The 10,114-nt window shown below is 39.4% G+C and overlaps 1 protein-coding gene across 1 annotated transcript; it reads right to left on the bottom strand.

Annotated features, from left to right (window-relative positions):
• Window positions 1–997: 997 nt before the first annotated feature.
• Window positions 998–7,800, bottom strand: IL26 (interleukin 26; the record flags this gene model as incomplete). The annotated part of the gene is made up of 5 exons (XM_084634556.1): window positions 998–1,084; window positions 1,170–1,235; window positions 5,988–6,119; window positions 7,136–7,192; window positions 7,639–7,800. 5 exons carry the CDS (start codon window positions 7,798–7,800, stop codon window positions 998–1,000), a joined length of 504 nt encoding a protein of 167 aa, XP_084490682.1.
• Window positions 7,801–10,114: the final 2,314 nt, after the last annotated feature.

The raw sequence follows: 10,114 nt of genomic DNA, 5'->3' as shown, positions 1-10,114 counted from the left end.
GCCCTATGTATCGTCGGGTCAGTAAAAATGATGTGTGAACATTAGTTACTGTGCAGCTTGGTGCTGTAAAACTATTCCACCATGTATTTGCAAACACCAACATATATACTTTATACTATGGATTAAAATAATTTTGAATTCCTGATTAGTCTCCACTGGGAATTTTTTAAAATATGTATAGTCAATTCTATTTCAGACTAGAGCTCTTTCTTAATTATACAGTATATGAAAGATTCATTGTAAATCCTTAGCCTCATTTTAATAATACTTACACTTAGGCTAAATTTACCTTGCAAACCCAATCTCCCAGATCAGTAATTGTATTAATTTATTTATCATCTCAGCATTCCATTCTATGATATGCTTTCTGCATTGCATCATTTCAGTGATAGTTAACCACATCTCAAAGAACACGCATAAGGAATAGGCAGATATTTTGTCATTAACAATGGTATGTTTATTAGACATCACGTTAAATTAACAGTAATGACAAACACTTAACATGTCTCATTTATGTATATAATGTTACACACCAGCAATGTCTACATCCGTAACAAAGCACAAAAGTAAGCCTTAATGCGAGTGAGGTAATTAGAACCACTTGCGCTCAAACTAAAATCACTAGATATAGCGCTTTATCCCAACGTACAGAGCAATGAGTGAAGTACTAGCAAGGGCTGTGTCATCTGCCCGGGGTACTGTACTACTTCGTTGGTTCTTCTATGAGAACGTATGGTTTTTGGGTGGGACTTTCAAAAGTGCTCCAGGTAGGCCTGAATTTGATCCCATGATTGACTTCAGTGAGAACAGTTAGACCAACTCTGAGTGCTCTTGGAAATCCCAGCCTTGACGACATTATGGACAAAAACAGTTTTTCAGTGTGATAAATTACTGCCAGGCTGATTGCATATCATCTTTCTGATGATTTGCAGTGCTTTTTTGTTTTGATTAGAGTGCACAGTATGGTGGCATTTTCTTGTGTCACTTTCCTTGACTTTTATTTGATGGTTTCTATGTAAGTCTGAATCCAGGGAAGGAGAATATCAAGTTCACTGATGGCTTTGTAGATGCCCTTTTCTCCAAGCTGTCAGTAAGAGAAAGGTGTTAGAAGTAGAAGTCAACCATGTTTTCAAACAGTGCAACTTTGAAATCAACTATCAGAGCTTTACCTTATCAAATGTTTTCTTTATTTTTTTGACAGCCGTAGTTATTCTAGTGGATGGAGCACAAGGTAGCTGAAGGGACAAGAAGAAAATCAGAAGAACTTCTTGTAATGTGGAGTCTGGCGTAAGCAACTGATAATAAGGAAGAACAGAGCCCGTCATATAGCCTCCTCGGTGCTTCTGATACAGATATGTAAAGGTAGCAACGTTTGGGCCATACTTGCTGTTGTAAATGGGTGAGTTTATATAAGCTTTTGGAAGATATGTGAGCACACTTGGGAAAGCTATAAAACATAAAACAGTGAAACTTGTACAAGGGACCACTCACGTTAGGAACCTCCTTCTTTTAAGAGACCTCTGCAAAGTAGTGAGTGCAATTCTGTTCCCTTACATGGTTACTTAAAGTGGGTTTAAAGCTATTTACAAAGTTAATTTACGTTTCCATGTGGAATTTTTAATGATTGTTCTTCCCATTTTTAGTGCTAATTAAGGGCCCAATTCTGCAATCTTGAACTGCAAACTTTCAATTCCCATTGAAGTCATTGGGAGTTTTGTCAGAATAAAGCCTGAAAACCATTTTCTCCTGTAACTAAATTTAGCAAGGAAGCCATAGATGTAAGTGTCAAGTAGAGGTATCCGACCAGCCACATATGGCTATCTGAAACATAGATTTATATAATCACTGAAGAATCAAAATGAAGCTGGGTGTGGAGGGAAAGGGTTTATTTAATCTAACCCATGCTGTAAAAACTAAAGATTGGAATTCAGTAAGATACTGGTCCAGTACATTGCTTTTATCAGTCTGAATGTTTTTTTCTTCCCTTCAGCAGCCTACGGAGCCTCCTGCAGTGACCTTCATGGCATCCATCAGCAGATGGGGCCCTGGAGCACTGAGAGCAACATTAGAGAAAGAAAGCAGACTTAAAGACTTGCTCCCTTTGACTCGTCAGGAAAAATTGTCAAAACTGCTCATCTGCTTGAGTAAAAAGTGAATGGCCTGCTCCAGGAGTAAGGTACTGCTCAATGTAAGGAGGGCAAAATCCAGAGCTTTATTTAGAAGGACAAAGGGCTGAGCAGCTGAGGTCTGAACCTATGGTTCCAGGGAGCCTGTGTGATGCTTAGATCACAGAGCTATCCCTATAGAATTGGCTTTGATTCTTTGATTGAACTGGCATTTAGGGTCCTTTATGCTGTGTCTATACATCAACTGGCACAGTGGAGCTCCAAACCTGACTGGCACCTCTGAGTGCTACCACAATACAAAGAATAAGAATGTGGACTGATTGAATTGATGGCGAAGTAGGGAGTCCAGGTTTGGAATTTGTGTAGCAAACTAGAAGACAAACTTAGGGGAGACTCACTCTCCCAAAGAGCACACACACACAAAAAAGACACGCCCTTCCCCCCCCCCCCCCCGCACAAATCACAGAGCCGCCACAGTCAGGAGCATGAAGCCATTGACAATGTCTTTTACTAGTAGTGTTCATTTTAAAAGAAGTTTTCCAAGTGATTCGAAAATGATTTTAAAAATTATGACACTCCGACTAAAGATCCCCACTACTCTCAACTCATCATTAAAATCTTTTGTGATGTCATTGTCCCACTAATTCTTATTCCTTCTAGGAGTTCTCCTGCAAATGAGGAAGTCAAGATCTGATATTTCTTATTAACAAATCAAGCAAAAAACTACTGAGGTCTAGATTGCCTTTAACCTTTATCAGAGGTGCCTTGGAAAGAGAAAATGTAAACAAAAGCTACTTTAATGGATAATGCTATAACTTTTCTATACAAAATATTTAAACATTACTTTTTAGGCTTTTTTTAGGCAAATTAGTCATGATTCTTTATACTTTTAAACAGTGATACAGTATGCCACAGAACTAATGCATCCAAAAGAGATGACACTGAATTTATTTTTTTAAATGACTGTTCATAGAGTCATAGATTCCAAGGCCAGAAGGGACCATTGTGATCATCTAATGTGACTTTTGTAAAATACAGGACATAAAATTGCCCCAAAATAATTTATAGAGAATAATTCTGCCCCAAGTGTTCATACATATTATACAACTGTTCTTTCCACCTAATGGGAAAGTGAGCTCTCTATATGATTAGGTGGATTATGTTCGGGCTGTGGTGTAAGATCTGCTAGTGAGTCTGAAATTAAATTGCAACAATTCAAATCATGCAATGAATTTGTTGGATTTGGGCACATTGTTCAAATGTAAGGTAAAATTTTCAAAAGCTTTAAGTGACATAGGAGCCTAAATCCATTTCCAAAAGAGATTTAGGCACGGGAGAACACGTCTCATTGAAATAAATGGGAATAAGGATCCTCAGTACCTAAGTCACTTTTGAAAGTGAGATTTGGTCTCTTAAATCAGGTAGATGCTTGTGAAAAATTTTCCCATAGCCTACTGGATAATGACTTGAGCTGATGGTGTAATAATCAGAATGATAATGTAGTGCGCATTATTTGGTAGGGCCTTTATATCAGAAATATTTGGTCAAAAAATAGAAGTTTTTATATATAGTATGGAATCATATGTTACTGACTGAGTCAGAACTATCTTAGCTATATGACTTTTCTGGAGTACATGGGACTATACAAGATGCTTGTCTGATAATGAATTACTATTGCCTTGGTTGTCCCAAGAACTTGATTCCCCGGAAGGTGGCACCATCATTATGTGCCACTCCTCTGAGACTGGCATGTTGACTTGGAAGAAATTCCTTCTTATGAGCATCTTATACATAAGATAAATCATAAAAAGGAAGAATGTATCTTATCTAAAGGAGACAACAGATGTGCAAATAAGAGGATCATGAGATTGCTAAACTCTTTGGGGGTGAAGCGGTATAGCAATCCAGGACTTTGTGTAAAGTATTCATTGGGTTTTGTTCTTTGTCTACATTTTATGTTATTCTTATGTAAGATTTTGTATCATTGATTTAAAATCAGTATAGCGTTTACTTTTAAAAGTGCTGTCGAAATGACAAAAATTAGAAATCTTGCCTTATAGTAAATTCTGAAAGCTAATGTTAAATCTTTTCTCAAATACCTGTTTTTTTCTAGTAGAAGAGAAGGGGACTTCTCCCGCCTATAAATATTTTTTCAGTACAGTTCCTGTCAATATCCAGAAATCTAAACTCTAAAATACTTAGATTTTTATCGAGTAAGCACTGGCTCTAAATGTGCAATACAACAAAAAACCCCGTGTATCTTGTCTACATAGTTATACAGTACAGGATCCAAGTTATTTGTAGGTTAGAGTGTGCTACAGGTTGCAAAGAGTGCAATTATTTGGTAGTAATTAATATTCATAATTCAGTCATTGCTGGTAGTTTGAGTTTCTTGGAATGTGTTGGTGCCTTTAATGGCATAATTGATTTTCTGAAAAAACAGTGGAATTTCTTTACATTTTAAATACAATATGGCAAACTGAATATGTCAAAGACATCAAATTATGGCACACTACATGATGGGTGTGCATGCATGTATGTATGAATGTAGTATATACATATATAAAGAATTGCTATAACATACAAAAACCTAGGATGTCCTTAACGATAGAGTCTGAGTACTGGTGGGGGTTTTCCCATTGATATTTTAATGTTTTCATGTGGTACAAACATATAGAATGTGTTTTAGTTGAGCTGTAATGCTGCAAGGGCTTCTCTACATTTGATTATTTTGTACTGCAAATATTTGTATGGAATTAATATCTACTTATACATTTATTAATAGATATAATTAGATACATTTTGATTCTATGACTTGTGTCATACATTTCTACCCTCTTTCATTCCTCATCTGTATATAAACGGCTAGTCATTTCCAGGGGTGCTGGAACAATTTATATAGTGGGGGTGCTGAGAGGCATTGAACCGAACTGTAAACCCTGGATATGATCGAAACCACGTCAAGCTGGGGGGTGCAGCAGCACCCCCCACACTTCTAGTTCCAGCACCTATGGTCACTTATTACCAGAATCCTCTATTTGTGACACCATGGCTGGCAATCCTGGAAGAGATTATCACAAGGGATTGTGATTTCAAGTGAGAGAAAAGCAGGTGGAGGGGATGAATTTCTAAGGACCAACAATCCTGTTTTCATACGAATAAAACTCAGGAGAGTAAATAACTGATGTTTCATGATACAGTGAAAATTGTTTCAAAATACTTTGGGATTCTTGTCTCATTTTTCATGAAACACGAGCAGCGGTTTCAAATGGAAATATTATTTTTTTGCTGCATTAATGAAGTGTGGGTAAGAATTAACCACTCCTTAAAGGTACATTGCTGAAGTAGGAACACATAACAGGTATTATGCTCTGTGAGCATCTCTAGTTATTATGGAGGTCAGTGGAGTTAGGAGTCTTCTGTGAGAGAAAAAAACGTGTATTCAGGCTTCCCTCACATGGAGTGTTTTCTGTGTTGGCACAAGACAACCTCCAGCTAACCTCCAGGAGATTGTGCCCTGCTGTGCTGGGACATAGGATAGAGTTCAGAGTCCCCCTCTTCCAGCTCTACCTGTCCAATTGCAGCCTCAGTGCTCAGGTTGTAGCTGCACCCTGGAAGCAGTAGGTGGAGAGTGGGTTGGGAGTAGGCTCTATGATACACGTGCGCACACACAGAGCAGCGCTAGCATTAGGCGTATGCTAAATGAGTGTAGTAAAATTTCCCCCGCACAACTGGGAAGCCCCAGGAAAGCATTGTGCTCCTCAGAGAGCTCTGAATCACCCCGCCTGCTAAAAGGATGATCTAGCCCTTTTCTGGTGCTTGGGATAGCCTGGCTCACTTCGCTTCAAAGAAGATACTCACACAGTTGTTTAGGTTCTCCTGCAGGGCCTGAAAGGCGCTAGCCAGGTAGACCTTTTCACTTCCAAAATCAAGGCCTCCAAAAACATTTTTCACATAGAATGAGAGAAGCTGATCTCGAACGCTGCAATTTTTCTGAAAACAAAATACATCAGACATTAATTCAATGTGAAACTGTCACATCAAATCTGGCCTAAAATTTAAGTTTTATCAAATTCACCATTTATAAAACAGACGGGCAATAGGAATCCTTTTGTCAATTTCTTTATTGTCCCGATGGACAGCCATTTGCTTTTATTTTTTTGAACAAATAAACATTACCACAGGGGGGATTGCAACCCAGACAATGCAATATTGTGCTAACCCGAAAGCGAAATACACCAGAGACTGATCATTAACAAAAGTATAATCAATGAATCTATTATTTTCTGTCCTAGAATGCGAAACATAGACATGTAGCAAATATAGTGAACCCCAAATTACATTATTTGGGCCAAATTATAGGTGTCCTTATGTGGATTCACTGGGAGGCAGGAGTCCAATTCTCCTCTTCCAGTGCAATATTGCGCTGGGGGAGGGGGGAAATTCAGCACAGCTGTTTGGGATTCCGGAATGCTATGTGGGGCCACTAGCCTTCCTGCCATAATACACACCCTAACAGGCCATATGTGGGAAGATGGGGGCATAACTATGGTCTTGGCCCTCAGGTGAACTAGCTAGTCCCTGGAAAATACAGCTGGGGAAGAGCACCTGCTATACCATTTTCACTGGTGCAGCAAGCACCAGTACTAGTCTTCCCAGTTATCATCCCAGACAGTATGCCAGCCTCTACCTTATACAGGGACAAAGTGCCTCCAACTGCCCCCACCTGGCACTACAGTCACTCAGCCCTTCCCTTTCCCATTCCCTCCCCCTACATCCCAGTGCTAGGGGGCCTGTAAGAGAATCTTTTTCAGTGTTAATAGCCCAATGTGTTATTCGTAGGGAGTTTTTCAATCTCTGGTCCTCAGTCTAATATTGTCCCTCAAAATTAAACACAAATCACCAAATTCTCTAACAGAAACCATTCCTTTTGATCAGTCCCTCCGACCTCCTTCAGAATGAAATATGATCAAAGTAAAGAAGTGGAAAACAAAGAATCCAGATCTTACCATAAACAAATTTTTGGTTGTCTTTTTTAACAATCTTCTGTTCTTGATGAGATCTTTCTACAAAGAATAATGAATTTTAATTTAGATTAATGTACATCTAACCTTCCCCTCCAGATCAGAAGGAGGAAAGATGGATTTTTTGTTCTGTGTTTGTATAGCACCTAGCACAAGGGGGTCATGGGCCATGGCTGGGGCTCCTAGGTGCTCTGGTAATACAAGTAAATAATAATCATTAATACACAGGACTAGAACTCAGATCAGAGTTGTTCCCAACTCTGCCACACACTTCCTCCATGACCTTGGGAAAGTCACTTAACCTGTCTATGCCCCCTTGTTTTACCCATCTTTAAAACTGGGATAACAATACTGTCCAATCTCATGGCAGTGTAGAGAGGATTAATTTATTAAAATTGCCAGGTGCTCAGATACTCTGATGCCACAGAAATATCTGTAAGTAAGTAAAAATGAACATATAATCTTTCCAACCAATGGGATTAACTTACTGGAATAGATGCTTTGAAAGTAGTTGCCTTGACATATAGGTTCTCTGTCACTTTGGAGATCATTCCTTTTCGACAGCCTGAGGATGCCTTTTTGCCTTCAGCAATGAAAAGACACAGTAGAACTAAAAGAAGACCAGACCTGAAAAGAGAATACGGTCTCATTCTCCCCACTCCTTCCTGCCTCTGGTATAGTCACAGCAGCCTGTGGGATATAAAAAGACTGGTTAGATGACAAAGGTTAACCTAATTTTGTGAACCCTCACAGCAGCTTCTCTGTTGAGATGTTCATATAGATAATATATTGCTGATGTGTTGGTAGATCACTTTTGTTGCTCTATTTTGATACATCTTGCTCCACTTTCAGCTAGTTTGACCACACCAGCTGTGACGTTTGTAAAAGCAATCTCCATATTTACTGGCAATAAGGGCTAGGTTTCCAAGAAAGAAGAGCTTCGCTCTCACATTGAAAGGCTTCTTTCTTTTTCTTCAGTGGTCTATTGAAGAGAAAATGGTTAAATTGGTTAGCTTGGTGTTGTGACAAAAGGTAGTGGGTTTCTGAATATTTTCTCAAGTGTAAAGGATTTCTGCAAAGTGTGATGGTAGCTTTTTCCAAAACACATGCCATAGTTTGAAACTATTCTAAAAGCATTAGAAAGCCAGTTATTCCCAAGGGAAATGGACTAAGCTGGCATCACACCTGTGATCTTATATTTTAAGGATTCTGTTTGAGCGAATGAATTCTTTCTGTCAGTACATTATGAAATAACCTATGTCATAATAGAGAAAACACCATTTATTTAATTTTTAAGGTGTCGCTTTTTGAAAGTATTAAGGGGTAACAAGGAACCACCATGAAAGATGTTGTGGTGGGGGAGTCACATCATGGTGCTGTTCTGTGTAGTTTTCCCAGTTCTTTTTCTAAGCATGTGAGTGCTGTTCAGTCGTTAAAAAAAAGTTTGTATTTTTTCAGGGAGCTGTGGTAGGTAGCATGGGAGTTTGTGCTCTTCCTTAATCTCTCTAATTAGAGTCACTTATCAAAGCAGAATTGTTTCCTGGGAACCAAGCACTGGTGTTTGGATTGAGATCCCAAAAGGACGGGATTGCCTATATACTGTTTGTGACCACCTCTGTTCAAGGGCTGGTGCTTGTAGAGTGAAATAAAAAAGCTGCATTAAGAATATACCGAGAATGGGAAATCTGTCTGTAAGGTGTCAGAATCTGCTATAACTTGACAGAGGGGTGACAGAATTAAAAGCATTATGGGCAAGATAGTTACTTCTACACAAAGGGCCAAATGGAGCGATGCCAATTTACACTAGCTTTGGATCTGGCCCAGAAACTTTAGGGTTTAAAACTGTCAGGTTCTGAGATGAAATTGGAGCAAAGGACCAAACTCATTTCTAGTGTAACTCCATTGACTTTAATAAAGTTAAAACAAGGGTAAATTTAGAACTGCATTACAGTAAATAGAGTTAAACCAGAGATGAGAAGTTGTTACACCTGGGATGAATTTGCCCCAGTGGCCAAGCTCCCCGATCTGGCTGAGCTGTGCTCAGTGTAAGGCCATGTGCCAGGAGAAAGCAGCTTTCAGCAACTTTTATAGACGCTTGATCCTCGGGCCAGTTCAGTCCCTACTGGAAGTTAAAGTAGTCTCTAGGAATACCCAACCGGAAGATCTTATAATTTTCTACCCCCATTTATGCTGCTGGAGTGGCCCAAAGGGGTTTGAGCAGGCCAGAGAAAAAGACTTAAAGTATATATGAGATCACTAAGGTCTTGTGTACGCTTAAAATGCTACAATGGCATAGCTGTACCACTGAAGGGCTTCAGTGGAGACATTACCTATGCTGATGGGAGGGAGTTTCCTGTTGGCTTAGGTAATCCATCTCCTTGAGAGGCAGTAGCTAGGTCAATGGAAGAATTCTTCCGTCAACCTAGCACTGTCTACATGGGGACTTAGATCAGCTTAACTACACTGCTCAGGGTGTGGATTTTTCACACCCCTGACTGACATAATTAAACTGACCTAATTTTCTAGCATAGACCAAATGTTAGAGAGATCATAAGATGCCACGGACTCCAGTGTCCTCTGTAAATCTGAATGTCATCAATGTACTTTTTTGTTCTCAATTTTACATTCTGATGTAGCCATCACCAGGATGTCCCAGGGTCTGGAAGAAATAAACCGAGGGATGACAAGGTTTGCTTCAAGTTTAACGCACAGAGGGCAGACATGATGCTGGTAGGAAGAAGGAAACAGTGTAAGGAGCTAGCAAATAGACTCACCGGAACCTAGATTGAGGGAATCTGACTACCAATTAATAAGGTAATGCGTAGCCTCTGAGTCAAGATGGACTCCTCTCTGCTTCTGGTCACCCCAGCTGTAACAGCGGTGAGGAATGTATTCATGGAGAGTAATTCCATGCTCTAAGTGGAGCACAGGATCTGGTCCAAGAGGTGAATATAGCTGGACTGC

This window comes from Lepidochelys olivacea, assembly GCF_965140295.1.
Source record: "Lepidochelys olivacea isolate rLepOli2 genome assembly, chromosome: 1".
In the NCBI taxonomy this organism is placed as follows: Eukaryota; Metazoa; Chordata; order Testudines; family Cheloniidae; genus Lepidochelys; species Lepidochelys olivacea.
This window is presented reverse-complemented; position numbering and strand designations above follow the sequence as displayed.